At 39.3% G+C, this 23,098-nt stretch overlaps 1 protein-coding gene across 2 annotated transcripts in view; it reads left to right on the plus strand.

Moving 5' to 3' along the window:
* Nucleotides 1-23,098, plus strand: part of SOAT1 (sterol O-acyltransferase 1) — an 80,248-nt gene that overhangs the window by 27,881 nt on the left and 29,269 nt on the right. The window contains exon 4 of one of the 2 annotated variants that reach the window (XM_042924887.1): nucleotides 12,154-12,212. In XM_042924887.1, the coding sequence (XP_042780821.1) occupies nucleotides 12,154-12,212 (59 nt within the window). Of the gene's footprint in view, nucleotides 1-12,153; nucleotides 12,213-15,255; nucleotides 15,327-23,098 lie in introns of those variants that run through there. The other variant, XM_042924888.1, reaches the window with a different exon arrangement.

Raw genomic sequence — 23,098 nt, forward strand, 5'->3', positions numbered from 1 at the left:
TTTGCTTTTAAGATTGATAAATGATTGATTCTCTCAATCATAGGATGTGAGGATGTTACCATAGGATGCTAACCACAGCCATCCTATGGACTTAAAGTGACTCTTAGATTACTTCTGTCTCTGTGGAGAAGGAAGTGAAGCTGCGATGAAGATCTTCTAAGTCATGGTCAGTGAGAGTTTTTTTAGAAAATAATCAGGATTTTATTTTATTTTTTAATTTAATTTAATTTTTAATTATTTACTTTTTGTTTATTTTTTTATTTTTGAGAGAGAGAGAGAGAGAGAGAGAGACAGTGTGAGCAGGGGAGGGGCAGATAGAGAGGGAGAGAGAATCCCAAGCATGGAACCTGATGTGGGGCTCAAACCCAGGAAACCGTGAGATCGTGACCTGAGCAAAAACCAAGAGTCAGATAAGCTTAACTGACTGAGCCACCCAGGTGCCCCTAATTTAATTTAATTTTTAAAGTTTTATTTATTTGAGTAATCTCTACACCCCATGTGGGGCTTGGACCCATGACCCCCAGATCAAGAGTGGCACGTTCTTCTGACTGAATCAGCCAGGAGCCCCATGATTGGGATTTTAAAATGAGTTGAATTTCTCTAGGCAATAAAACCCTGCTAGTCAGTGCCTGTTGGTTAGCTAATTCTGCACTTGCCGCAAGGAGGCAAAGAAAATGTTTATTAAAAGAATTACAACTTGAAAAAATGGTTTAGTCATTGCTTATTGCTTAGAACTCTACTTTTAATGTAGTCACTATAAGTAGGCCTTGATTTCTTTTCTTTTTTTTTTTTTTTTTTAAATTTAAATTTTATTTTTTGTGCTGCTTGTTGCGTGGCTAGGGGTTAGAAGACAGGTATTCGTTCGGGCTTAGTTACTTACTGGCCAGCCCATGTGACTGTGGGCCAGATATTTAATTGCTTTGAATCTTATTTTAAAAATAAAATAACCATCTTGCTTATCATACAGGGCTGTAAAGAATATATATTGTTTAATGTGGTGCCTGGGTGGCTCAGTTGGTTAACCAACTGACTCTTGATCTCAGCACAGGTCTTGATCTCAGCCCTGTGTTGAACCTGCTTAAACACACACACACACACACACACACACACGCACACACACACATATTAAATAAATATGTAACACTTGACGAATGTTGGTAAAACCCCAGATTTAATTTTGTGTACCACTGGGGACATCCATATCATAATTTCAGAAACAATTTTTAGGGAGTAGGTTGGCTCTGAATGTAAATGTGGACAATATAAATGATTTACTGTGTTGAGAGCAATTTGAACAGTCTCTCTAAGGATATGGAATGATCAAGGCAATAGTTTGAAGAGTTACTATTGAAAAAGAGATGGCCTTTGCCGTCCTCTGACATGGGAACAATGGAGAAGAGGGTTGAAGATTGTGAAAAGTAAGAAAGAGAAAACATTTAAGGACTTTGTACCCAAGGGATCAACTGGAGGTTGCTTGGTACGGCTGGACTTGAGGAAGGTAGAAAATATTGAGAGCTATGGTTGTGAGGGCTGTTAAATTCATCAAGAGGTCAAGAAAAGATTTCATTATTCTTTTGCGGGGCTGGTTAGGACTTGACAGCATCAGTTTAGAGCGGGCCCATTTTCTTAATACTCTCTGTAGTGCATGACCATTTGGAATCGGAGAGAGCAGATAGCAGACAGTATCTGGGTTTGGAATATGGCGTGGTGGGTCCAGGAAATTGGTGGCATTGAGGAGAGAAGAGTGGAAATAATGACAGAGGATTAGTAACTCCAGGGTGGGTAAGAAAACTGGTGAAGCAAACAAACTAAAAAAACAAAACAGTCTCTGTCAGAAGAAGAGAAACGATTTCCCTAGGTTTCTCTTTAGAGCAATGAAACTTAACTAGAAATTCCCCAGCAAACTTCTTATGTCTCATTGGCCATAATTAGATTACAGGTTATGCTGGATATCTTTCTTTTGTCTCTCTACTCTTTTCTACCCTATTTTGTGTCCTGGGAGGCTGACCTTACTGGACTGTATCCATAGGTTCCCATGCCCTATGGTTTCTGGTAGAGTTTGGTCATGGGGGTTGGGGTCCGGCTGATGGGGAGGGAACTGACAGATCCAAGGGCAGAGAGAGTAAGGTGAGTGTGTTTATAACTTTCGTTATAAAGTTTTCCCTTTATTTAAAGTTACTTTCCTCCGTCTGGGTAACCATCACTCCTGTCTGATAGTTCTCTTAGAAATTCTCTTTGGGTTTCCTTAACCATTTCCCTCCTTTGCCCTTTGAAGCCTAAGGATAGCTTCCCTGGTATTTGTTACTAGCCCTAGAATTCCACACTATCCTTTGTTGCTTTTCTTTAACTCTGCCCGCACATGTATAAAAGGGCCCTCTTTGAACTCCTCTCAGTAAACTAGCTTGAGTGAGTCATTTTTATGCTGTCCTTGCTCTGACAGATACTCATGCCCAGTCTTAAATCAGTCTGGCAAGGGGAATGAAACACATGCCCTTATTGGGGAAGCAGCCAACAGCATTTGCCATAGTTAGGTTAACTTAACAAAAAGTCGTGTACATACCTATCAGTTTTGTCAGCCAGATTTACAGTAAATTAGCCATCTAGAACAGGAGTTGGCAAACACAGCCATGTTTGTGTGTGGAGTGAATGGACCATATGGCCCGCAAAGCCTGAAATACTTGCTCTCTGGCCCATTGCAGAAAAAGATGTGCTGACCCCTCATTTAGAGCTACACCATTCATGGGACACCTGAGTGGCTCATTAGGTTAAGTGTCTTGACTCTGGATTTTGGCTTAGGTCATGATCTCACGGTTTGTGGGGTTCCTTGTAAGAACAGCAGAGCCTGCCTGAGATTCTCTCTTTTTCTGCCCCTCTTCCTCTGTCTCTCTCAAAACAAATAAACTTGAAAAAGAGCCATGCTGTTCAGTATGGGAGCTAGTAGACCTGCATTTCAGTATCGTCTAGTTTAGCACTGGAAATGTGACTAGTCTGAATTGAGATAACACTGTAATTATAAAATACCACATTTCAAGGACTCACTTATACCTGTTGTGGCTCCTAGAAAAGTTAAAGTTACGTATGTGGTTCACATTATATTTCTGTTGGACAGCACTCATCTGGAAAGTTGGTCACTTAGCAAGTAAGTAGATAAAAAGCTACCCTTAGGCAAAAAGCTTATTAAAATCAGTTTTATAAAGCAAAGCAAGCATGGCACCCAGAGAAACATTTGACCCAGGTTCAAGTCCCAAAAAACCCAAGTTTTTATAAGTCTTTATGCTCACTCTTTCCTCTATAATAATCTGTCTAGCACCTGTTCACTATGATTTTTCTTTATCATCTGGGACTCAGCTCAAATATTGACTTCCTCTGCAAAAGCTCACTCCACCCCACAGTCATCTGTATGTTGAAATTATCTACATTCGCACATTTCTCCTGAGATTCTAAAGGAAGGGTTTAGGATATGTGTGTACTACCCTTTATATATTGGGTACTCACTGGGTTTTTACTTAATGAGTTGAATATATAATTGAATGAATAAATGAGTTACCTATTTAACGAGCTTGGTTATGTGTCTTTTCCTTCTGGGTAACCTTGGCAATGGATTTGGCATAGCAGTGTAAACATAGGATTGTTAGAGGAAGCGGATTTGATACAAAGCCATGAAGAGACCGCCCCATCGAAAGGCACAGCTCCTTGGAGTTGTTTGGTGTAGTCCTGATTGCTCTCATTTCAGTTTTACTGTAGGTATTGATAGCATAGTACAATAAATGATCTCTTTTACTGGACATAAAAAGTATGTAGGATACAGTTGGGTTTTTTTTTTTAAGGTGGTATATGATAAGGTGGCATGTGATAATTTTAGAAAGCTCTTCATCACAACTGGTTAAAATAAGATTTTTGATATTTCAGGGAATAAATTTTAAGTATTCCCATTAAATAAATATAGACTTCACAAGGGTTAAGTAGCGCTCACAAAGGTAAATGTTGCAAACCTGGTTTATTTGTTGGAGATGAGAGTGCTAGGAGAAAACAAAATGTACAGTAGTTTGTTTGTTTTTTTTTTTTAAGGGATTTATCCTTGGGTCTGTTAAATAGATGTTACCAGTTAATGATCAGTTTTCAAGGATATTAATGTTACAAGTTAGTGATATCAGTAGACCTAAGAAGATCTTACAGAAATTGCATGATCAATGTTTTAGAAACCTAGAAACCTTGAGTTGAGTTATATGGTTGGAAGTCTGTACTTTAAATCATTGCATGTTAGAAGGGCACCTGGGTGGCTCAGTTAAACATCTGACTTCGGCTCAGGTCATGATTTCATAGTTCGTGAGTTTGAGCCCCCGTGTTGGGCTCTGTGCTGACAGCTCAGAGCCTGGAGCCTGCTTGTGGATTCTGTGTCTCCCTCTCTCTGCCTGTCCGCCATTCGTACTTTATCTCTCTCAAAAATAAATAAATAAATGTTAAAAAATTTTTAAGAAATCATTGCATGTTAGCTTTAAGGGCATTCTTCTGGATTTTTTGACATTTAATTTTTTAATTTTTTGGTAATAAAGTAAATCTTTTGAATATGTGTGAAGTTAATTTTAAGGTGAAGGAACATGAGTAGAATTGGCTTTTTAATATATTTTTCTTCCACTGTGTAGTTTTAATGTCATTGAGGGAGGCTTTCAGAGGCTAGTCTAGCTGTGAGCAAAAATACTCCCTATTTTCCAGTTCCCAACTAGTCAAAACCATTTTTTAATGGTGGTTATGTTATTTATGGATAAACAGATGCCTTTTGGAAGTGATGTACAGGTAGTGAGAATTAATCTTTTACAATGATTCTCTCCCCATTCCCCCATGGTAATTGAATTAGTTGAAGGGAAGAAGCTTCAGTATTCATTTATTTATGAAATAGATTATTTATGAAACCATGGTCCGATCGTAGATGGTAGAGAACTAAATAAAAAAGGTGTTATAATTGACAGAAAAATCAAATTAATATTTGTCTTAGTCATATTTCTTGCCTATTTAAAGTTTGTGACTATCTTCAAAATTTATCTTCTCCTACCTACCCTCATTGCCATTTGTTTTGGTTTATGACCTCATTTCTTGTCTGAATTTATTGCATTTCTCTCTTCTGTGGTCCTTTTCATTCTGCCAGAGTGGACTTGCCCATATCAAATCAGTTATTTTCCTGCTTAAAATTCTTAGTTTCCTCATAGCCCTTGTTAAAATACACCCAGGCTCTTCATGACATGATCTCTAGCCTCCTTCCCAGTTACAAACTCCACCACTGTCAAAGGTTGAAGATACTGATCCACTGTCTGGTGGCTTCTGTTGTTGGCATTGGTAAGTCAGGCATAACTGCAATTCTTTCATAGGTGGTACTTGCTTTCTGGCTGCTTTTAAGAGGTGTTTTTTAAAATAAACCTGTGTGTTACAGTTTCACTATGATAGATCTTTTTTTTTTTTGAGCATGTAATTTATTTTATTTTATTTTATTATTTTTTTAATATGAAATTTGTTGTCAGGTTGGTTTCCATACAACACCCAGTGCTCATCCCAGCAGGTGCCCTCCTCAATGCCCATCACCCACTTTCCCTTCCCTCCCATCAATGTTCGGTTTTTTTTCATTTTTTAAGAGTCTCTTATGGTTTGCCTCCTTCCCTCTCTAACTCTTTTTTTTCCCCTTCCTCTCACCCATGGTTTTTGTTAACTTTCTCAGGATCCACATAAGAGTGAAAACATATGGTATCTATCTTTCTCTGCTTGACTTATTTCACTTAGCATAACACTCTCCAGTTCCATCCATGTTGCTACAGAGGGCCATATTTCATTCTTTCTCATTGCCACGTAGTATTCCATTGTATATATAAACCACAATTTCTTTATCCATTCGTCAGTTGATGGACATTTAGGCTCCTTCCGTAATTTGGCTATTGTTGAGAGTGCTGCTATCAACATTGGGGTACAAGTGCCCCTATGCACCAGTACTCCTGTATCCCTTGGGTAAATTCCTAGCAGTGCTATTGTTGGGTCATAGGGTAGGTCTATTTTTAATTTTCTGAGGAACCTCCACACTGTTTTCCACAGCGGCTGCACCAGTTTGCATTCCTACCAACAGTGCAAGAGGGTTCCCGTTTTCCCACATCCTCTCCAGCATCTGTAATCTCCTGATTTGTTCATTTTAGCCACTCTGACTGGTGTGAGGTGATATCTCAGTGTGGTTTTGATTTGTATTTCCCTGATGAGGAGTGACGTTGAGCATCTTTTCATGTGCCTGTTGGCCATCTGGATGTCTTCTTTAGAGAAGTGTCTATTCATGTCTTCTGCCCATTTCTTCCCTGGATTATTTGTTTTTCAGGTGTGGAGTTTGGTAAGCTCTTCATAATGGATTTTGGATACTGGCCCTTTGTCTGATATGTCATTTGCAAATATCTTTTCCCATTCCATCGGTTGCCTTTTAGTTTTGTTGATTATTTCCTTTGCAGTGCAGAAGCTTTTTATCGTGATGAAATCCCAATAGCTCATTTTTGCTTTTAATTCCCTTGCCTTTGGGGATGTGTCGAGTAAGAAATTGCTGCGGCTGAGGTCAGAGAGGTTTTTTCCTGCTTTCTCCTCTAGGGTTTTGATGGTTTCCTGTCTCACATTCAGGTCTTTTATCCATTTTGAGTTTATTTTTGTGCATGGTGTAAGAAAGTGGTCTAGTTTTATTCTTCTGCATGTTGCTGTCCAGTTCTCCCAGCACCATTTGCTAAAGAGACTGTCTTTTTTCCATTGGATATTCTTTCCTGCTTTGTCAAAGATTAGTCGGCCATACTTTTGTGGGTCCAATTCTGGAGTCTCTATCTAAGTGTAGATTTTTATTTATCCTGCTTGGGATTCTTTGACCTTATTTCATTTGAGGATTGGTCTCTTTCCACAATTCTGGAAAGTTCTCAGCCATTATTACTTATTTTTTTGTCTCTCATTATAGACCTTTGATGGGGTGCATTTTGGACCTTCTCATTCTCCATGCCTTTTTTCCAAGTGAAGTATTGTAAAAGGGTATAAATAATCTAAATTTCCAATGGGGGATTAAATATAGTAAGTTTCAGCCATAAAAACAGAATAATAGGCAAATAAAAATGATACAGAGGCATATGTAGTGACATGGAAAGATATTCACAATATATTAAGTGAAAAAAGCAAGTTCCAAAACTATGCATGAGTCCACTTTTATAGTATGTATATTTGCCAAAGTAGAAGGACAAATGATATCTACCAAAGTATTAATATTAGTTACTTGAACACTATAGGACATAGGGTAGTTTTGTTAGAGCTCTTTTGGGAGAGAGCATTTGGGATTTTAATTTCCTGTAATGAAGATTACTTTTAGAATAGGGAGAGAGAGTTATTAAATTTAAATTAGCCCAAATATGGGGTGCCTGGGTGGCTCAGTCAGTTAAGCATAGGCTCAGGTCACAGTCTCATGGTTCGTGGGTTCGAGCCCTGTTTTGGGCTCTGTGCTGACAGCTCGGAGTCTGGAGCCTGCTTCAGATTCTGTGTCTCCCTCTCTCTCTCAGCCCCATGCACGCTCTCTCTCAAAAATAAACATTAAAGAAAAAAAAATTAGCCCAAATTTGCCCCCAACATTCATTCTGGTGTTAAAGAACAAAAATTCAACTGGGTGAATTTGAGGATCTAATTGGCTTTATTAATTGATTCATGAATCGGACATCAACCCATCAGGCAAGTAGAGGGGAGCTCAGAGGAGCTGTACAAACTGGAAAGATTTTATAGGCAGAAACTGGGCAGGACGATTAGTAAAAGAAAGGGCAGGAGTCTTATTGGGTGGATTACCTTCTCTTCCTTTGGGAGGGGGTGGGATGTAGAAGGCCATGTGACTGATGACCTCATTGATACTGACCAGAGAATTCCTGATTGGGTAAAACTGCATTTCAGGAAGTGGTAGAAACTTTAATTAGGTTAGGTTCCTAACCTAATGACTTGGCCTGGCATATGTGACTCCCATTTTTGGCCTGCGGTTTTCTTTTTTAACCTGCAAAGTAAGTATTTCTGGGAAATTACTTAGAATGCCCTTCACTCCTTCTTTTAAGTAGAATATACAGTAGCAATTGTTGATTCTGAAACAAAAATACTCAGGTAAATTTTGCCAAGGAAAATAGATAAGAAAATGTAAATTCTCATTAAAAGATACTACTAAAATGATACAAAGTTACATTATAGGTTTTTACAAAGACAGCAAAGAGAAGTGGTGGTCTTCCTATGTTTCAGCTCGCATTCTGTTCTGTTCTATCCATTTATTTGTGTGGAAAATCTCTCTACACATGATGATGTCTGATATTATTGGTTCCTATAGTAGAGTAGACACCTTGACATTTCAATTAAAAAGATAAAATAGGAGCGCCTGGGTGGCTCTGTCCATTGAGTGTCCGACTTTGGCTCAGGTCATGATCTCATGGTTTGTGAGTTCGAGCCCCGCGTCAGGCTCTGTGCTGATAGCTCGGAGCCTGGAGCCTGCTTCGGATTCTGTGTCTCCTTCTTTCTCTGCGTCTCCCCACTCATGCTCTGTCTCTTTCTGTCTCTCTCAAAAAATATTAATAAACATTAAAAAAATTTAAAAAAGATGAAATAGCATTTAGTATCAGATTATAAAATTCCTTTTCTGGAAGAAGATACTATAATATCTGAAGGTATACTTTGAAAAAAATACAAAAATGAAAAAGGTACCATTTCAAGATCACTAAGTCTATGTTGAACTTAAGTGAATTTCAGTAAAACTCTAACTCAAAGGAAAATCTAACGTTAACAAGAGGTTCCAATAACATTATTTTAGTAAGCAAAATGAGCAGTATATGCAACTGTTAATGGGCACCAAGTTCAATAGAGTAGACATTAGCTTCTGCATTGACATTTAATTTTTCAAGTTATGTTAAAAGTGTTGCTTTAAGCTGTGAATCTTTTGCCAAAGAAAAACTTAAAAAAATTTTTTATTTAAATAATTTTGTTTTCTTTCTGTAGATAGGAAGGATACAAGTTAGAAATTTTACCAAGAAAACTTAAATGTTTAATAAAGATATCAAAAGCTAAAACTTGGCTAAGCTATTATGCAAGATACTATGTGTAAAGACAGACTCATGAATGGAGGCAAATTTCATTCAAAATGAACTCTACCCTTATTCTATTAAAAGGGCAGACAGGTGCCTGGGTGGCTCAGGCGGTTAAGTGAGTGACTCTTGGTTTTCGTCTCAGGACACGATCTCATGAGGTTGTGAGTTTGAGCCCCACGTTGGGCTCTGTAGCTAGTAGCACGGAGCCTGCTTGGGATTCTCATTCTCTCCCTCTCTCTCTGCCCCTCCCCTGCTCACAATGTCTCTTTCTCAAATAAATGAACTTTAAAATAAAATACAAAGAATAAAAGAGCAGACAGTCCGCCTGCTTGCTTAAATTATAGTAGTACTGTGATTCACTGTGAAGTTAAGGAACTGTCTTTGAGTCCATGACAGTCATAAATCACAATGTACAGTGGGTATGGGAGTCATAAAGAACAACAGGTTCTCATAAAAAACAAATATTTTAAGACCTTGAAAATCAACTTTTCTTGAAAATCATGAAGAAGGTGCTCAGGTTAGATTAATTAATAATAGACTAATAACCTCAGTTAAATTAAACATTAGGGAGCTACATTAATGCGACTTAATATACAGAAAGGAATCTTTCAGAATAAGGAGTTTAGAATGAAATGAATTTTAGATTATTTTCTCCCCCCCCCCCAAAAAAAAAACCAAAACAACCGTGTGCGCATTATGCAGGCATTCCCTATTCCTCACCCTCCTGCCCCTGACGCCTGGACAACCACAAACCTTCTGTCTCTGTAGAATTGTCTCTGCTGGATTTCATGTAATGGAGTCCTACAACGTGTAAGTCTTTTGTGACTGACTTTCATTCAGCATGTTTTCAAGTTTCATCCATATTGAAGTGTGTATGAGTGTTTCTCCTGTTATTGCTGGGTGATATCCCATTCTGTGGCTCAACCACATTCTGTTAATCAGTTAATGGATATTTGAGTTGTTTCACTTTCTGTTAATATGAATAATGCTTCTATAAACATTCATATACCAGTTTTTGGCTGGGCATCAGATTGTGACCTGAGCTGAGACCAAGAGTTTGGACGTTTAACCTACCGAGCCACCCAGGCGCCCTGTTACGGGTGTTTATAGACACTTCTCTAATTGTATCATAGAAGAGCTGTCACATCCAGTCCTTAAGTAATACTGTTCTCAGAATTTCCTACATGTACAGCTCTTTTTTCCCCACCAGCATGATTGAGATAAAACTGACGCATTAACATTGTATAAGCTTATGGTATACAATGGCCAGCACTTGCTATTTTTGATGATAGCCCCCTGGTGGGTATGAAGTGGTATTTCTTCATGTTTTGATTTGCGTTTCCTTGGTGGCCAATGATGTGGAGCATCTTTTCATGTGATATTGGCTATTTGTGTATCTTTCAGGGAGCAATGTTTGTTCAGATACTTTGCCCATGTTTAAATTGAATCACTTGTCTTTTTATTATAGAGTTGTAAGAGTTCTTTATATATTTTATTTTTTTTTTTGAATGTTTATTTTTGAGAGAGAGCGAGCAAGTAGGAGAGGGCAGAGAGAGAAAGTGAGAGAGAATCCGAAGCAGGCTTTGCACTGTCAGCGCACGCGGGGCTCAATCTCACGAACCCATGAGATCATGGCCTAAGCTGAAATGAAGAGTCGGCACTTAACCGACTGAGCCACCCAGGTGCCCCAATATATATACTTTAGAGTGCTCTATACATACGAGTTCCTGATCAGATTTGCAGATTTTTTTTGTCTTATTTTGTGTGTTGTCTTTCTGCTTTTCTCATGTTGTCCTTTACAGCAAAAAAAATTTAAAAAATTTTTGATGAAGTCCAATGTATCTAATTTTTCTATGGTTGCTTGTGCATTTTAGTAGTTACAGTTGCAAGATCCATTCACAGAGTCTAATTTCTCGTACTGTCAGTATTGGATCTTATAGCATCATATGATTAATGTTGTGAACGTTGTATGTACATACAGTAGTTTTTTTTTTTTCTTCAACCTTTTTTTTTTTTTTTGAGAAACACGAGGGAGGGGCAGAGGGAGAGAGAGAACCTTTAAAAAATTTTTTTTAATGTTTATTTTTTTTATTAAAAAAAATTTTTTTTAACGTTTATTTATTTTTGAGACAGAGTCAGAGCATGAACAGGGGAGGGGCAGAGAGAGAGGGAGACACAGAATCGGAAGCAGGCTCCAGGCTCCGAGCCATCAGCCCAGAGCCCAATGCGGGGCTCGAACTCATGGACCGCGAGATCGTGACCTGAGTCGAAGTTGGATGCTTAACCGACTGAGCCACCCAGGCGCCCCTTAATGTTTATTTTTGAGAGAGAGAGAGAGACAGAGTATGAGTGAGGGAGGGGCGGAGAGAGGGGGAGACATAGAATCCGAAGCAGGCTCCAGGCTCTGAGCTGTCAGCACACAGCCTGATGCGGGGCTAGAACTCAAACTGCAAGATCATGACCTCAGCTGAAGTCGGACACATAACTGACTAAGTCACCCAGGTCCAGAGAGAGAGAGGGAGAGGGAGAGAGGGAGACTCTTAAGCAGACTCCACTGTCAGCGCAGATCCTGATGCAGGGCTCGATCCCATGACCCTGGGATCATGACCTGAGCTGAAATCAAGAGTTGTATGCTCAACTGACTAAGCCACTCAGGCACCTGTCTTCTTATGTATAAATTATGTATAAATTTCCTTCTACTGATAGTGCCCATGCTTCATTTTTTAAGAGTTGTCATGTTTTGTGGTTTTACCGTAATTTACATAGTCATCCTCTTCTGCTTGATTTTTCAACTTCATGATTTAAATAGTACTGGTTAGGGGCGCCTGGGAGGCTCAGTCAGTTAAGAGTCTCACTTTGGCCCAGGTCATGATTTCATGGTTTGAGAGTTTGAGCCCTGTGTTGGGCTCTGCACTGACAGTATGGAGTCTGCTTGGGGTTCTCCCTCTCCCTGCCTCCCCTCCCCAAAATGAATAAATAAACTTAAAAAAAAAGAAAAGAAATTGTGCTGGTTAGCTGTATCCGTCAACTTAAAAGTTACCTTTTTTTCTTTCTTTAGGTAGGATTGACATAAAACAGTTGATGGCAAAGAAGCTACGGTTGACAGCAGAGGCAGAGGTAAGTAGCTCCATGTTTTAGAAACAAGAGTGTAGAGTTAGGGTAGGGAGCTCTGTTTCCTAAAGTTTTTAATGCTTACTTGCTTAAGGATTAATTTACCTTTCTTATCAGTTGACACTGTCCTGCTGTGGAACAGGAAGGTAAGGTCTGCCACTTTGCATCCTACATTTAAAAACCAGATTGCTTTTTTCTCTTCCATCCTGTCCATCACTCTCACTTCGTGGCTTTTGCCAGCAGAACTTGATTTTTGTGAACCACGATACAGTTGAATGTGTGAATGTCTGTGCAGGTACTTTATGAAAGGATCTATTGTGGTTCATAGTAAATAATAAGTCTCCAGTAAGATTCCTTATTAGGGATAAAGAAGAAATACCAAGTCAAAAACAACATGGAGCCATTTCAAGTGAGGCAGACTGTTCTACAATTCAGAATTCAGTGGTGCCCTCAGGAAATGCTAGAAGACAAAGAACATTTTTTTTTTTTTTACTCTGAACTAATACTGTATGTGCCTAAATGTAATGTGACTTCGAATCCAAGGCGGTCTTTTTTCCAATGAGAAGATCACTTCCAAACCTTACTGGGTCACCTTGAGTGTGTACACATCCATTAATGATGAAATAAGCCTGCTTTTATTTATTAATTTAGTGTGCATATGTGCCTTTATATAGGATAATTTAAATTTAGATATTTTTGTAATCATATTTCATAAAACACTATGTGCAAGATTATTTACATCCGCTTTGGTATTAGTGTCTTGTAATTGTAAGTGCTCGTTTTCCAGTTGTTCTCTAGTCCGGGACAGAAAGCTTTTCCTTTTGTCTAATCTTTTGGAAGTACAGCACTTTTTCAGTCCAGGGATGATGCTGGCACTGGAAGTTTTAGTACAAGTACCTATTTGCTTAACATTAACAGACCTCTCTCTACCCCCACTCATCCGTTCAGTGTATTTGTGATTTCTACAGTGTAATGACTCACTGTATTTTTTGTTTGTTTGTTTACTCATTTTTTGAGAGAGCGAGCGAGTGAGTGGGGGTGCAGAGAGAGAGAGGGAGAATCCAAAGCAGGGTTTAGGCTCTCAGCTGTTGGCACAGCCCAACACAGGGCTCAAATTCACAATCTGTGAGATCATGACCTGAGCCTAAGTCGGGCACTTAACTGACTCAGCCACCCAGGCGCCCCTGACTCATTGTATTTTTATAAAGTAGTATTCAGTGGTGTATTTACTATGCTTGAAACCGTGAGTCTAGACTTCGAGCTAACAGTGTGTTAAGTTTTTATTTATTTTTTCTGATTTTATTGGGTTACCTGTATAAGCCTTCACGACTGCAGTGATCAAGATCATTTCTGGTGCATGTCTTTTCCATTTAATAATTTGTTCCATTGTGAGTGACTGTTTAAAGAGTTGATTATTAGGTAACCTTCACTTATCTAAGGGATAATTTATAATTTTGGCTAGCAAAAGAAAAATCTTTAAGGGCGCATGTGCTGTTTTTAAGGGCTTATTCTTGCAAATATAGTGATAAAAGAAATTTTGTTTTTGTGGCAGGCTAGAGTATTTCTGACCCTTATTCCTGTAGACTGGCTGGACACACCTGGGTTTATGTTCTGTTACTTTTCTGATTCCCCTTCTGTTCCTCTTGTTCCTTCTCCACCTCCCAGCAAGAACACAAAGCCCTTATCTGTTCTGTTTGTGAGGGAAATTTTCAAATAAGTGAACCGGCTGTCGTTACTGTTTATTTAAAAAAAAAAATCTGAAGTGGGAGAGGAATTCTTTTTGAATGCAGAATCTCAAATCCAAAGAGGAAAGGGAGGGAGTATGGAGTGGGAAGCAGAGGTCAGGGGAAAGCCACATGGTGGGCAGAGGGGGGATGTTTCAAGGATTTAAGTTGCAAGCTTTGTTATGAAGAGAATATCCTACTTATCCGCTTTACATATTAATCAGTGAATAAAAGAATTACGTTTTTAGTTTGGTCAGTTAGGAGGATCTGAAGGAGAAAGAAATGAATGAAAGAATGGGAAAGAAACTGAGGGGAAAGGGAAGGTGGATATTGGTTAATCTAGTATTTATTACTCTGTGTTGTACAAGTGCGGGTGACGTAGTGGAGCAAGATTCGCTCCCTGTTGTTGGGGAGGATGTAGCTCGAGCACAAGTGTGGAGGTAAGAGGCTCACGCCGTCTATCAGAAATGACACTTGATCAGCATCTGCGCCCCTGTTGGGGCATGATAGAAAGAAAAATACAGTTGCAAAATTGTAGAGCTAGATTGTAAGACATTTGCTTCTCTGCCTTCATGCCCTGTTCGGAAAGCTCCTTCCACTTGAAACTTTCTTTAACTTCCTGTTTCACCAGTCAGAATACTGTCTGTCCTTGAAGTTGTAGTTCCTGTTGCCGCTTCCACAGTTTTCTAAGTACCAGCTTGAAACGATGTCCTCCCTCCTTTATACTTTATACTATACACCTAGTGTATACCCTGAGTCTGTACTCTGCCTTTATTACACAGTGCTTTCTAAATGAAATCACTAAAATTCTTTTGGTGAACTTTTGGTGATTTGACTTAGGAATGTTTTTATTGGCAATTTGATATCTAAAGAGATAGAACATCTTGCATTGTTTATTAATTGGAATGCTTTTGAGGGAGATGTATTAAGAATGCAGTGCTGATCTGAAGTTGAAGATGATGTATAGAGTTTGGAGACAAAAGATAGGAAGCTATTGTGATACTTTAGTATTACTGAGTAAACAGGCAGGGAGGAGAAGGGAACTACATCTAGATGTCTTGTTATGGGCCCCAACTTGTTGTACTAGGTGTTTTACGTTTTACGTACATAATTTCATTAAATTATCCCACTTACAAGAGCGATTTCTTAACTGCTTATATTTTGTTGTTTTGTTTTGTGACTTGATATTTACTAATGTGAAATGGCCATTGAGGTGACAGGTATGTGAATATTGTTTGGAGCCATAAAATTGACTTCTTTTCTCTTTTGGGTTTTTAGAAATAATTTTTAAAACAAACGAAAATCAAGAATCTTTGTAGTTATTTGTAATTTGGAGTCCTGCTCTAACCCATTTGGTCACTCAACTACATTGGACCATCTTCCCCTAATCTTTAAGGTGAGGACATGGGGCTAGCTACCACCAGGGCCCCCTTCAGCTCCAATAGTCTGTGCCATTGTGCCGCTCACTTAAACTTTTGTTCCTAATTCACTGTTTTTGTGGTGTGAAGGGAATGGGTAGTCTGTAGATTTTATGGGGCGACTCTTTCAGCTCCACAGAACTGGAGTTGTCAGATAAAGTACAGTAGGCTTACGTTTATTTGTTGTTTGTTTATTCCAGATAAACGACAAATAGTTTTTTAGTCATCATGCAATATTTGAGACATAATTAGGCCAAAAAAGTCCTTTGTGTCAAGTTCACATTTAACTGGGTGTACTGTATGCTCATTTGCTAAATATGACCGACAAAGAGCTCTCTGAAAGATGGAAGAGCTCATGTTAAAGAAAGGTGTGCAAAGGGTTGTCAAGTACTGAGCAAGCTCTTCAGTCTGAAGGGAAGAGGAACAAGAGATGATGAAACTAGTGGCTGAACTGATTGAATCTCTTAAGGTCACATCTAGGTCCAAGTGCTGTCATCAGAAAGTTTTAAGTACTTAATTACAAAAAAAAAAAAAAAAAATCCGGTGCTGGTGGGATCATACAACATTGTGTAACCCCGAGTCGTGACCTTTTGAAATGCTCAGAATTGTGTTGTAATCAGACTTAAAAGCGCTTGGACTAGTCCAAGAGAAATTCAAGTGATGAAGTCCCAACCAACTTAGGTTAATAAATCAGCTTCGTTTTAACATTGTGTTAGTGAAACTATCAAATTATTTCTTTGGTTGCAAGTAAAAGAAACCTACTTTGGCTTATTTAAGGAAAAGAAAATACATTTGAAAGATATTAATGTATCTCTGGGAATCCTAGAAGTTGAACACTTTAGCTTTTGAAAATGGGAAAGGGCTTTAGTAGCAAGAGTTCAGATATTTCTGAATTTTTCAGTTAGTAAGGTTTTTGTCCCTCTTTTTAAGCTCAGAGTTGTAGATCTTTGAGAGAGAGAATTGGGATTTTGGCCAGAAGGGCAGGGCTGTGTGGTACAGCCCTGGCCTAGACACTCAGTTCCTGTCTTTACCCTTGAGGACAGTTTCCAGAGAAAAGAGGATGAGAAGAGTTAAAAAGGGAGTGCCTTGATGCCGTTGATTATCGTGAAGCTTTTATTAACGTAGACAGCTTTGTAGAGGGAATGCTAGGTCTCATGTGAGGGGATGAAAAATTACTTCCTGTTTCTATTTCTTAAAAACACATACTGCAACATACTTCATTTCCTTCTGTTGTAGCATTTCCAATATTATTTTACACATCAATATCTTATGCTATTGCCTAACTATTACAAATGAGCAAACTGTCATGAGTAAGGCTGGGATGGCATGTCTGCAAATGAGGACTTCCTCTCATGATTTATTGCTCATCCAAGTAACCTCTTCCAAAAAAGTTTTTGGAGAGTGCCAGTCTATTTGATATATTGGCAAGACTGCTGGAGACGTAAGTAAGTCTGAGTCTTTTCGGCCTAGAAATTCTTTGATTATTGTATACTTTGAGGTTAGGTTGTGCTCACCCAAGATAAACACAAGAGAAACACAAATAATTGTGGCTTAAACAAGATAGATGTGTATTGCCCTCTCATGTAAATGATCTAGAGGTGGGAAGTCTAGGACGGTTATGGTGACTCTGTGGCCCTCCAGGACCCTGGTCCCTTCTACCTCTGTGCTGTACCATTGTAGGCTGTGATCCTCTTTTTTGTTGTCCAAAGGATTCCAGCCATTTCATCTAAGTTTCACGGAGCAGGATCGAGTTAGGAAGAAAAGTAGGTTGACACCTAACAGCCTCTACTACAACTGTCCATTCTACTTTCCTTCCCTTGACCTTCTGGTCAAATCTTTTGGCTGTGTGACTGTAGCCTTCTGGTATTTCCCTTTCTCATTTTGCCTAAATGCGTAGATGAGTCAGTCTCTAGTCTCCTTTGATGAACCTTGGGAAAATCAGTTTATTGTTCTTAGGATTTCGTCGGTTATAAAATGCAGATAGGTGCCTGTTATATTGCCCTCTCAGGGAATGTTCAGTAATCTAGCTCCTTGAATTACCAACTAGTCGGTTCCTTTGTCAGGCAATATGTTAGGTGCTGGGATTCTGAAGAAGTCATGTTTTCTGTCCTCATGCTGGCTCAGAATGCTCTGTATAGAATAGGTTAACAGAGGAACAACAACTGAATCAGATACTTTAAAAATGCTCTTTGGAAGCTATAAAGTGGTGTCAGTGTAAGTTGCTATTTATGGTAAGAAGTTACATAATTTTAGAGCTTTATTGAAAACCTTATAGGTGGTAGTTACTCCTTATTTTACATTAGTGAGAATCCAAAGCATCGAAACTAGTCAGATGGTAATGTTCTGCATATCACCGAACATTCTGGTTCTGCTCTACCCCCCAGTATTTTGTTTTCTTTCTTCCATCATACACACAGATCCATGCAGACAGCGTAGACACATGTAGGCGTGTACATCATAGATATATCGGCAAATAAGCAACAATTTATATGTTCAGTTATATATTTTTAAACATTTTGTAGGGTTTTTTTGTGTGTTAAAATGTTCTTTGACAATATGATATAAAATGATTTCATGATAGTCATTCGTATGAATGTATCATTGGTTAACTATGACACTTCCTGGTTTTCTAGCGTTTAACGATGGCTTAGGAAGTTGGTAAAGATGATGAGAAATAGCAAAATACATCATTTGGATAAGATGAGGGAGCTGCTTAAGCAGATGAAGATAAATAAATGTGTTTCACCTCAGTTTAGATTGATAAAAATAAGATATCAGGAATATCATGGTCTGACTTAAGTTGGGAGACAGCTCAGGATGAATTTTATTTTAAATAAAAGGGATTATAATTTAGAGCTCTAATTTCATTAGCCACTGGGTTATCTTGAACCTTTGGCTTCTTGTTTTAAGGATTATGCAGTAGTTACACTCAAGACTTAACTCGCAAACAAGTGTTTCTTTTTAAATATGGAGGAGGAATTTATTATAATACACTATGACTGTAAACCTCTTTTACGTTAGTGCGTTGAAATGAAATGCAAATTTCATGAAATTTTGTGATGGGACTAATTTATTAAATTACCTACTATTTTCAGGCTACATGTACATTGTTCCCTTTTTTTTAGGTTTTTGCTTTTTTGGTTTATGGTGCTAATCATAAAGAAAATATTTTAGCTCCAGTATGGTAGAAAGTGATATAATGTTATATGATGTCTAAGGTCATCTAGACCGGGGGTTCTAATCCTGGTTCTCTAGTTTACAAGGTCTGTGACCTTGGGCAAGTCACATTACTTGATTTGTTCGAGCTTAGATCTCTCCTATGTAAAGTAGGAATTATGTTGCCGATTTTACGAAGATTGTTTTAAGACTAATATATAAAGGCCCCTAACACAGTATCACAGACATTAAGTCACAGCCATTACTAACAATAGCAACAGTAGTGATTTTTAGTCCCTTTTCCTTCATAGCTTTTAATAAGAAATCAGGGTGAGGGAATTCTTCTAGACAAGTACTTTCTGCTTTGTAATAGACATTGAGTAGTCAGCAGTGGTATGAGTAGGAGTTTCACTGCTAGGGGTTGGTTTCCAAAGCTGTTTGGAAATACACTTAACACGTAAACAGTCTTGCAAGTTGCTTTGCTGAGAGCTAGATGTACAGTGGTTAACCAGAAGACATACTGTTTAAAGTCAGGTGGGGGAGGCAGACATTAAGACACCAAAAAATAGAAATGTATATAATGTTAGATGATATTAAGTGCTATGAAGGAAACGAATAAAGTACAGTAGCTTTAGTGTGAACTGTTAGGAGAAACCTCTCTTGAGGAGTTAATTTAGTTTAAGACCCAAACATTATATTACCTGTACTATTGTCTTATCTGTTTTGTTCAGAAAGGTCAGGTTTCCGGTTCCATGCCACTGTGAGGTTAAAAGTTCTCTGTGCAAAGCCGGGCATTGAGTCAGAGACATAAGTTCATGGACTAGCAATGTGACCTTGGAGTCAGGGTGTAATTTTTTACACACCGTCCTCAGTATGTATTTGTACTTTGTATTTCTTTCTCTGTTTACTTTTTTATTTTTTCCATGCCTCTGTGCCTTTGAAGGGGTGATTTTATCTATCCATAACTGACCCTGCTCTTGTCTCGTTTTAAAACTCAGTTCAGGGTAACCTGTACTTGGAAGGCTTTTTAGAAGAATTATTTCTCTAAAATGCAAATCGGAACATGCTTATAAAATGTGTTTAAAACCTCATTGTGGGTCACCTGGTTAAGCGCCCGAGGCTTGATTTCTGCTCGGGTCATGATCTCACGGTTGTGAGATTGAGCCCTGCCCGTCCAGCTCGGTGCTGAGCCCAGATCCTGCTTGGGCTTCTCTCTCCCCTTCTCTCTCTGTCACCCCCCCCCACCCCCACCCCCACCACATGCACTCTCAAAATATATAGACATTAAAAAAAAAAAATCATTGGTTTCCTGTTGCCTTTATGATAAAACGAACAATTCTTATAATGGCCTGAAGGTCTGTCACAGTCTGGCCCCTTTGCTTCTTCAGCCTCATCTCTGATCGCTCATGCGCGCCTTCACTAAGCGTTTGGACCATAGGATCTTTGCTTCATGATGGTTGTTCCCCATTGTTAGAATCTTAGAGGTTGTCCAGTTCAGCTGCTTATTTTTAAAAATGAGGTTTCTTTCAGAGGGGGTCTGGTGGGGGGATGGGCAAAATGGATGAAAGGGAGTGGGAGATACAGGCTTCAGTTAATGGAATGCGGAAGTCATGGGAATTAAAGGCACAGGTTAGGGAATATAGTCAATGGTATATTGTAAAAGTGTTGTATGGTGACAGATAGTAGCTACCTTTGTGGGCACAGCATCACGTATAGAGTTGTCGAGTCACTGTGTTGTACACCTGAAACTAATGTAACATTGTGTGTGAACTCCACTCAAAAATCGTTTTTAAAAAATGAAGTTTCTTGGGGCTCTTAAAATACGGTGATTCTGTTTAAATAGATGAAGCACACTGCTTTTCTAGTTTCTCATTAACTGCCTGCCTCCTTCCTTTGGTCGTCCTTCCGTCTGTCTGTCATCGTGCTGGGACAATCATGGGCCATGGGCCGGGTGAAATTAATGTTAATAGAGATGAAATTGAGAACATAAGCAAGTTAGGAAGCCTGTAACACCCCAACCTCCTTTTCAGGTTGCTGATACCAGCTATTCAGATTTCTAGTGATCACACTGTGAAGTTCTGTAATTAGTGACAGTCTCCTGTTCTGGACGAACTCCAAAGGCAGAAGTGGAGCACTGTTCTGTATTTTTCTATATTTGCTCTTATAAGGGGAGTGACAGTAACAAGCAGTCACTATTTTCATCAGTATTTGGATCCATGAAATGAGGAGGCTGAGGAAACTCCGTGTCCACAACAGAGTTCTTCCTTGTGTCTGGGTGGCCCCAGCTTCTGTTAACTTTGATTCCTCAGAAAAAGGACAAATCTGGGCACTAAGTAATGAATATTAGACATCTTGTGGATACGGTGCTGTGTATAGGAACGTGGTAGATTTGAACCTTTTAATAGTTACAGTGCAATGACGTGGATACGGCTAGAGGGTATGATGCTAAGTGAAATAAGTCAGAGAGACATTGCACTCATGTGGAATTTTAGAAACGAAACAAATGAGCCAAGGGGGAGAAAGAGCGGGAGAGGCCAACCAAGAAATGGACTCAACCTTAGGGAACAAACTGATGGTTACCAGATGGGGGGTGGGGTGGGGTCGGTGTAAATAGGCCATGGGGAATTAAGGAGGGCACTTGATGTGCCGAGCACCGGGTAACGTTGAAACACTATATTGTATACCTAAAACGAATATTACCCTGTATGTGAGCTAATTGGAATTTAAATAAAAAATGATAAATCATTACAGCACGATTTTTATTTTACATTGGTTTTGTTTGTCTGTTTGTTTTTCCTTCACTGGTTAGCTCTGACTGGGTCGGAGCAGCAGATGTCGGTCTGTAGGGTGGTAACTATGTCAGATCCTGTGCTGGGCATTTTTTGCAGGGGCTTTTGTTTCGGGACTTTTTTTTTTTTTCACACCACAGTTTAGCAAGTTAGATGTTTTTTGTCTGAGTTTTGCACATGAGTAACTGTGGTAAAAGTGAAATAGCTTGCCTGAGGCCACACTCAAATGGTGGAGGTAGAATTTGAACCCAGGTCTGCCTAGCTGAAAGCGTGTGTTTTTCTACTTTATTACTCAACACTAAAGATATCTTTTTCCTACCTGCATATAAATTCTACCTCAGGAAAAGGAGACATAAGTTAACCATATTAAAATAGTACCTTTTGGGGACGCCTGGGTGGCTCAGTCGGTTAAGCACCCGACTTCGGCTCAGGTCATGATCTCACGGCTCATGTGTTCAAGCCCCACGCCGGGCTTTGTGCTGACAAACTCAGAGCCTGGAGCCTGCTTCGGATTCTGTGTCTCCCTCTCTCTCTGCCCTCCCCTGCTGACGTGCTCACTGTCTCTCAAAAATAAATAAACATTTAAAAAAAAAAAAGGTACCTTTTTAGCTCAGCATCCCCAAGAAGTGTTCTGTCCTGTCCAGGGTATGAGTGGTTGAGGCCATATGTGGGGGGGAGGGGATTGTGAAAGCAAGTTACAAGGAGGCTTGACATCTGCCACCACCTTCTACTGGCCCTCACGCTATTGGGATGACTGATTTAATTCTTTTACCTTGTCTCTTCTCTTTCTGTTTCTCATCACTCTCAATGCCACTTTGTGGTATTCCCTGCACATTAATAATTTATGTTGTTCCTCTTTGGACGGTGAGCTCAGTGAGAGCAGGGCTGTGTCTGTCTTGTTTATCACCCTAGGTGCTGAGTAAAGTGCTCTTTGTCCTCCAACTGGGTTTGGTTCTGGGGATTGGATAGTGGGTTGGGAGAGCAAGGGGACGCTCTTATTTGTGGAGCGACTGGAAAAGAAGAAAAGGTAGGAGTTTTGGAGTATGGAGAAAAAAGGGAGAGAAGGAAGGGGAAAAGAAGAGGGTACAGTTGATGAAGAGGGTGAGGGTTGGGAGATTGTACTTTGCTCACTACAGGACCAGAGGCTGCAAGGTCTTTGGAGTGTAAGGCAAAGGCTTGTCTGGGGGGTTGTAGTGTGTAAGGCCAAGAGCTTGTGACAAAAGAAGCTGGCTCTGTACCCTATTCACCTTGAGTTGGGTGGGTTAGGACCTGATTTTAACGATTCTTACTGACATTTATGTAACATTATGATTTTTTTTTTTTCTTGCTTCTGGTCTACTTAAGCCAGTACTTAATTGGGAAGGGGACTGGTTCCAGAATATGAGGTATCCTAGCTAAAAGGAACAGCTTGACTCCCTTTGCCACATTTCAAGATTCCAGGCTTTTTTTTTTTTCTTTAATTTTTTTTTTAAGTTTATTTATTTATATTTGAGGGAGAGAGGGAGAGAGAATCCCAAGCAGGCTCCTCACTAGCGAGGCTCGAACTCATCCATGAACTGTGAGATCATGACCTGAGCTGAAACCAAGAGTTGGATGCTTAACGCACTGAGGCACCCAGGTGCCCCCGCCTGACTTTTTAAGTTTTTTTTTTTTTTTTCCGAAGTTTATTTATTTTGTTTGAGCATGCAACTCTTGATCTCAACGGTTGTGAGTTCAAGCCCCACATTGGGTGTAGAGCCTACTTAAACAAAGGAGCTGTTCTAACAAGGGCTGCACAGCATCCTGAATTTAAATGGACGGCCCGT

This window comes from Panthera leo, chromosome F3 (assembly GCF_018350215.1).
Source record: "Panthera leo isolate Ple1 chromosome F3, P.leo_Ple1_pat1.1, whole genome shotgun sequence".
In the NCBI taxonomy this organism is placed as follows: Eukaryota; Metazoa; Chordata; class Mammalia; order Carnivora; family Felidae; genus Panthera; species Panthera leo.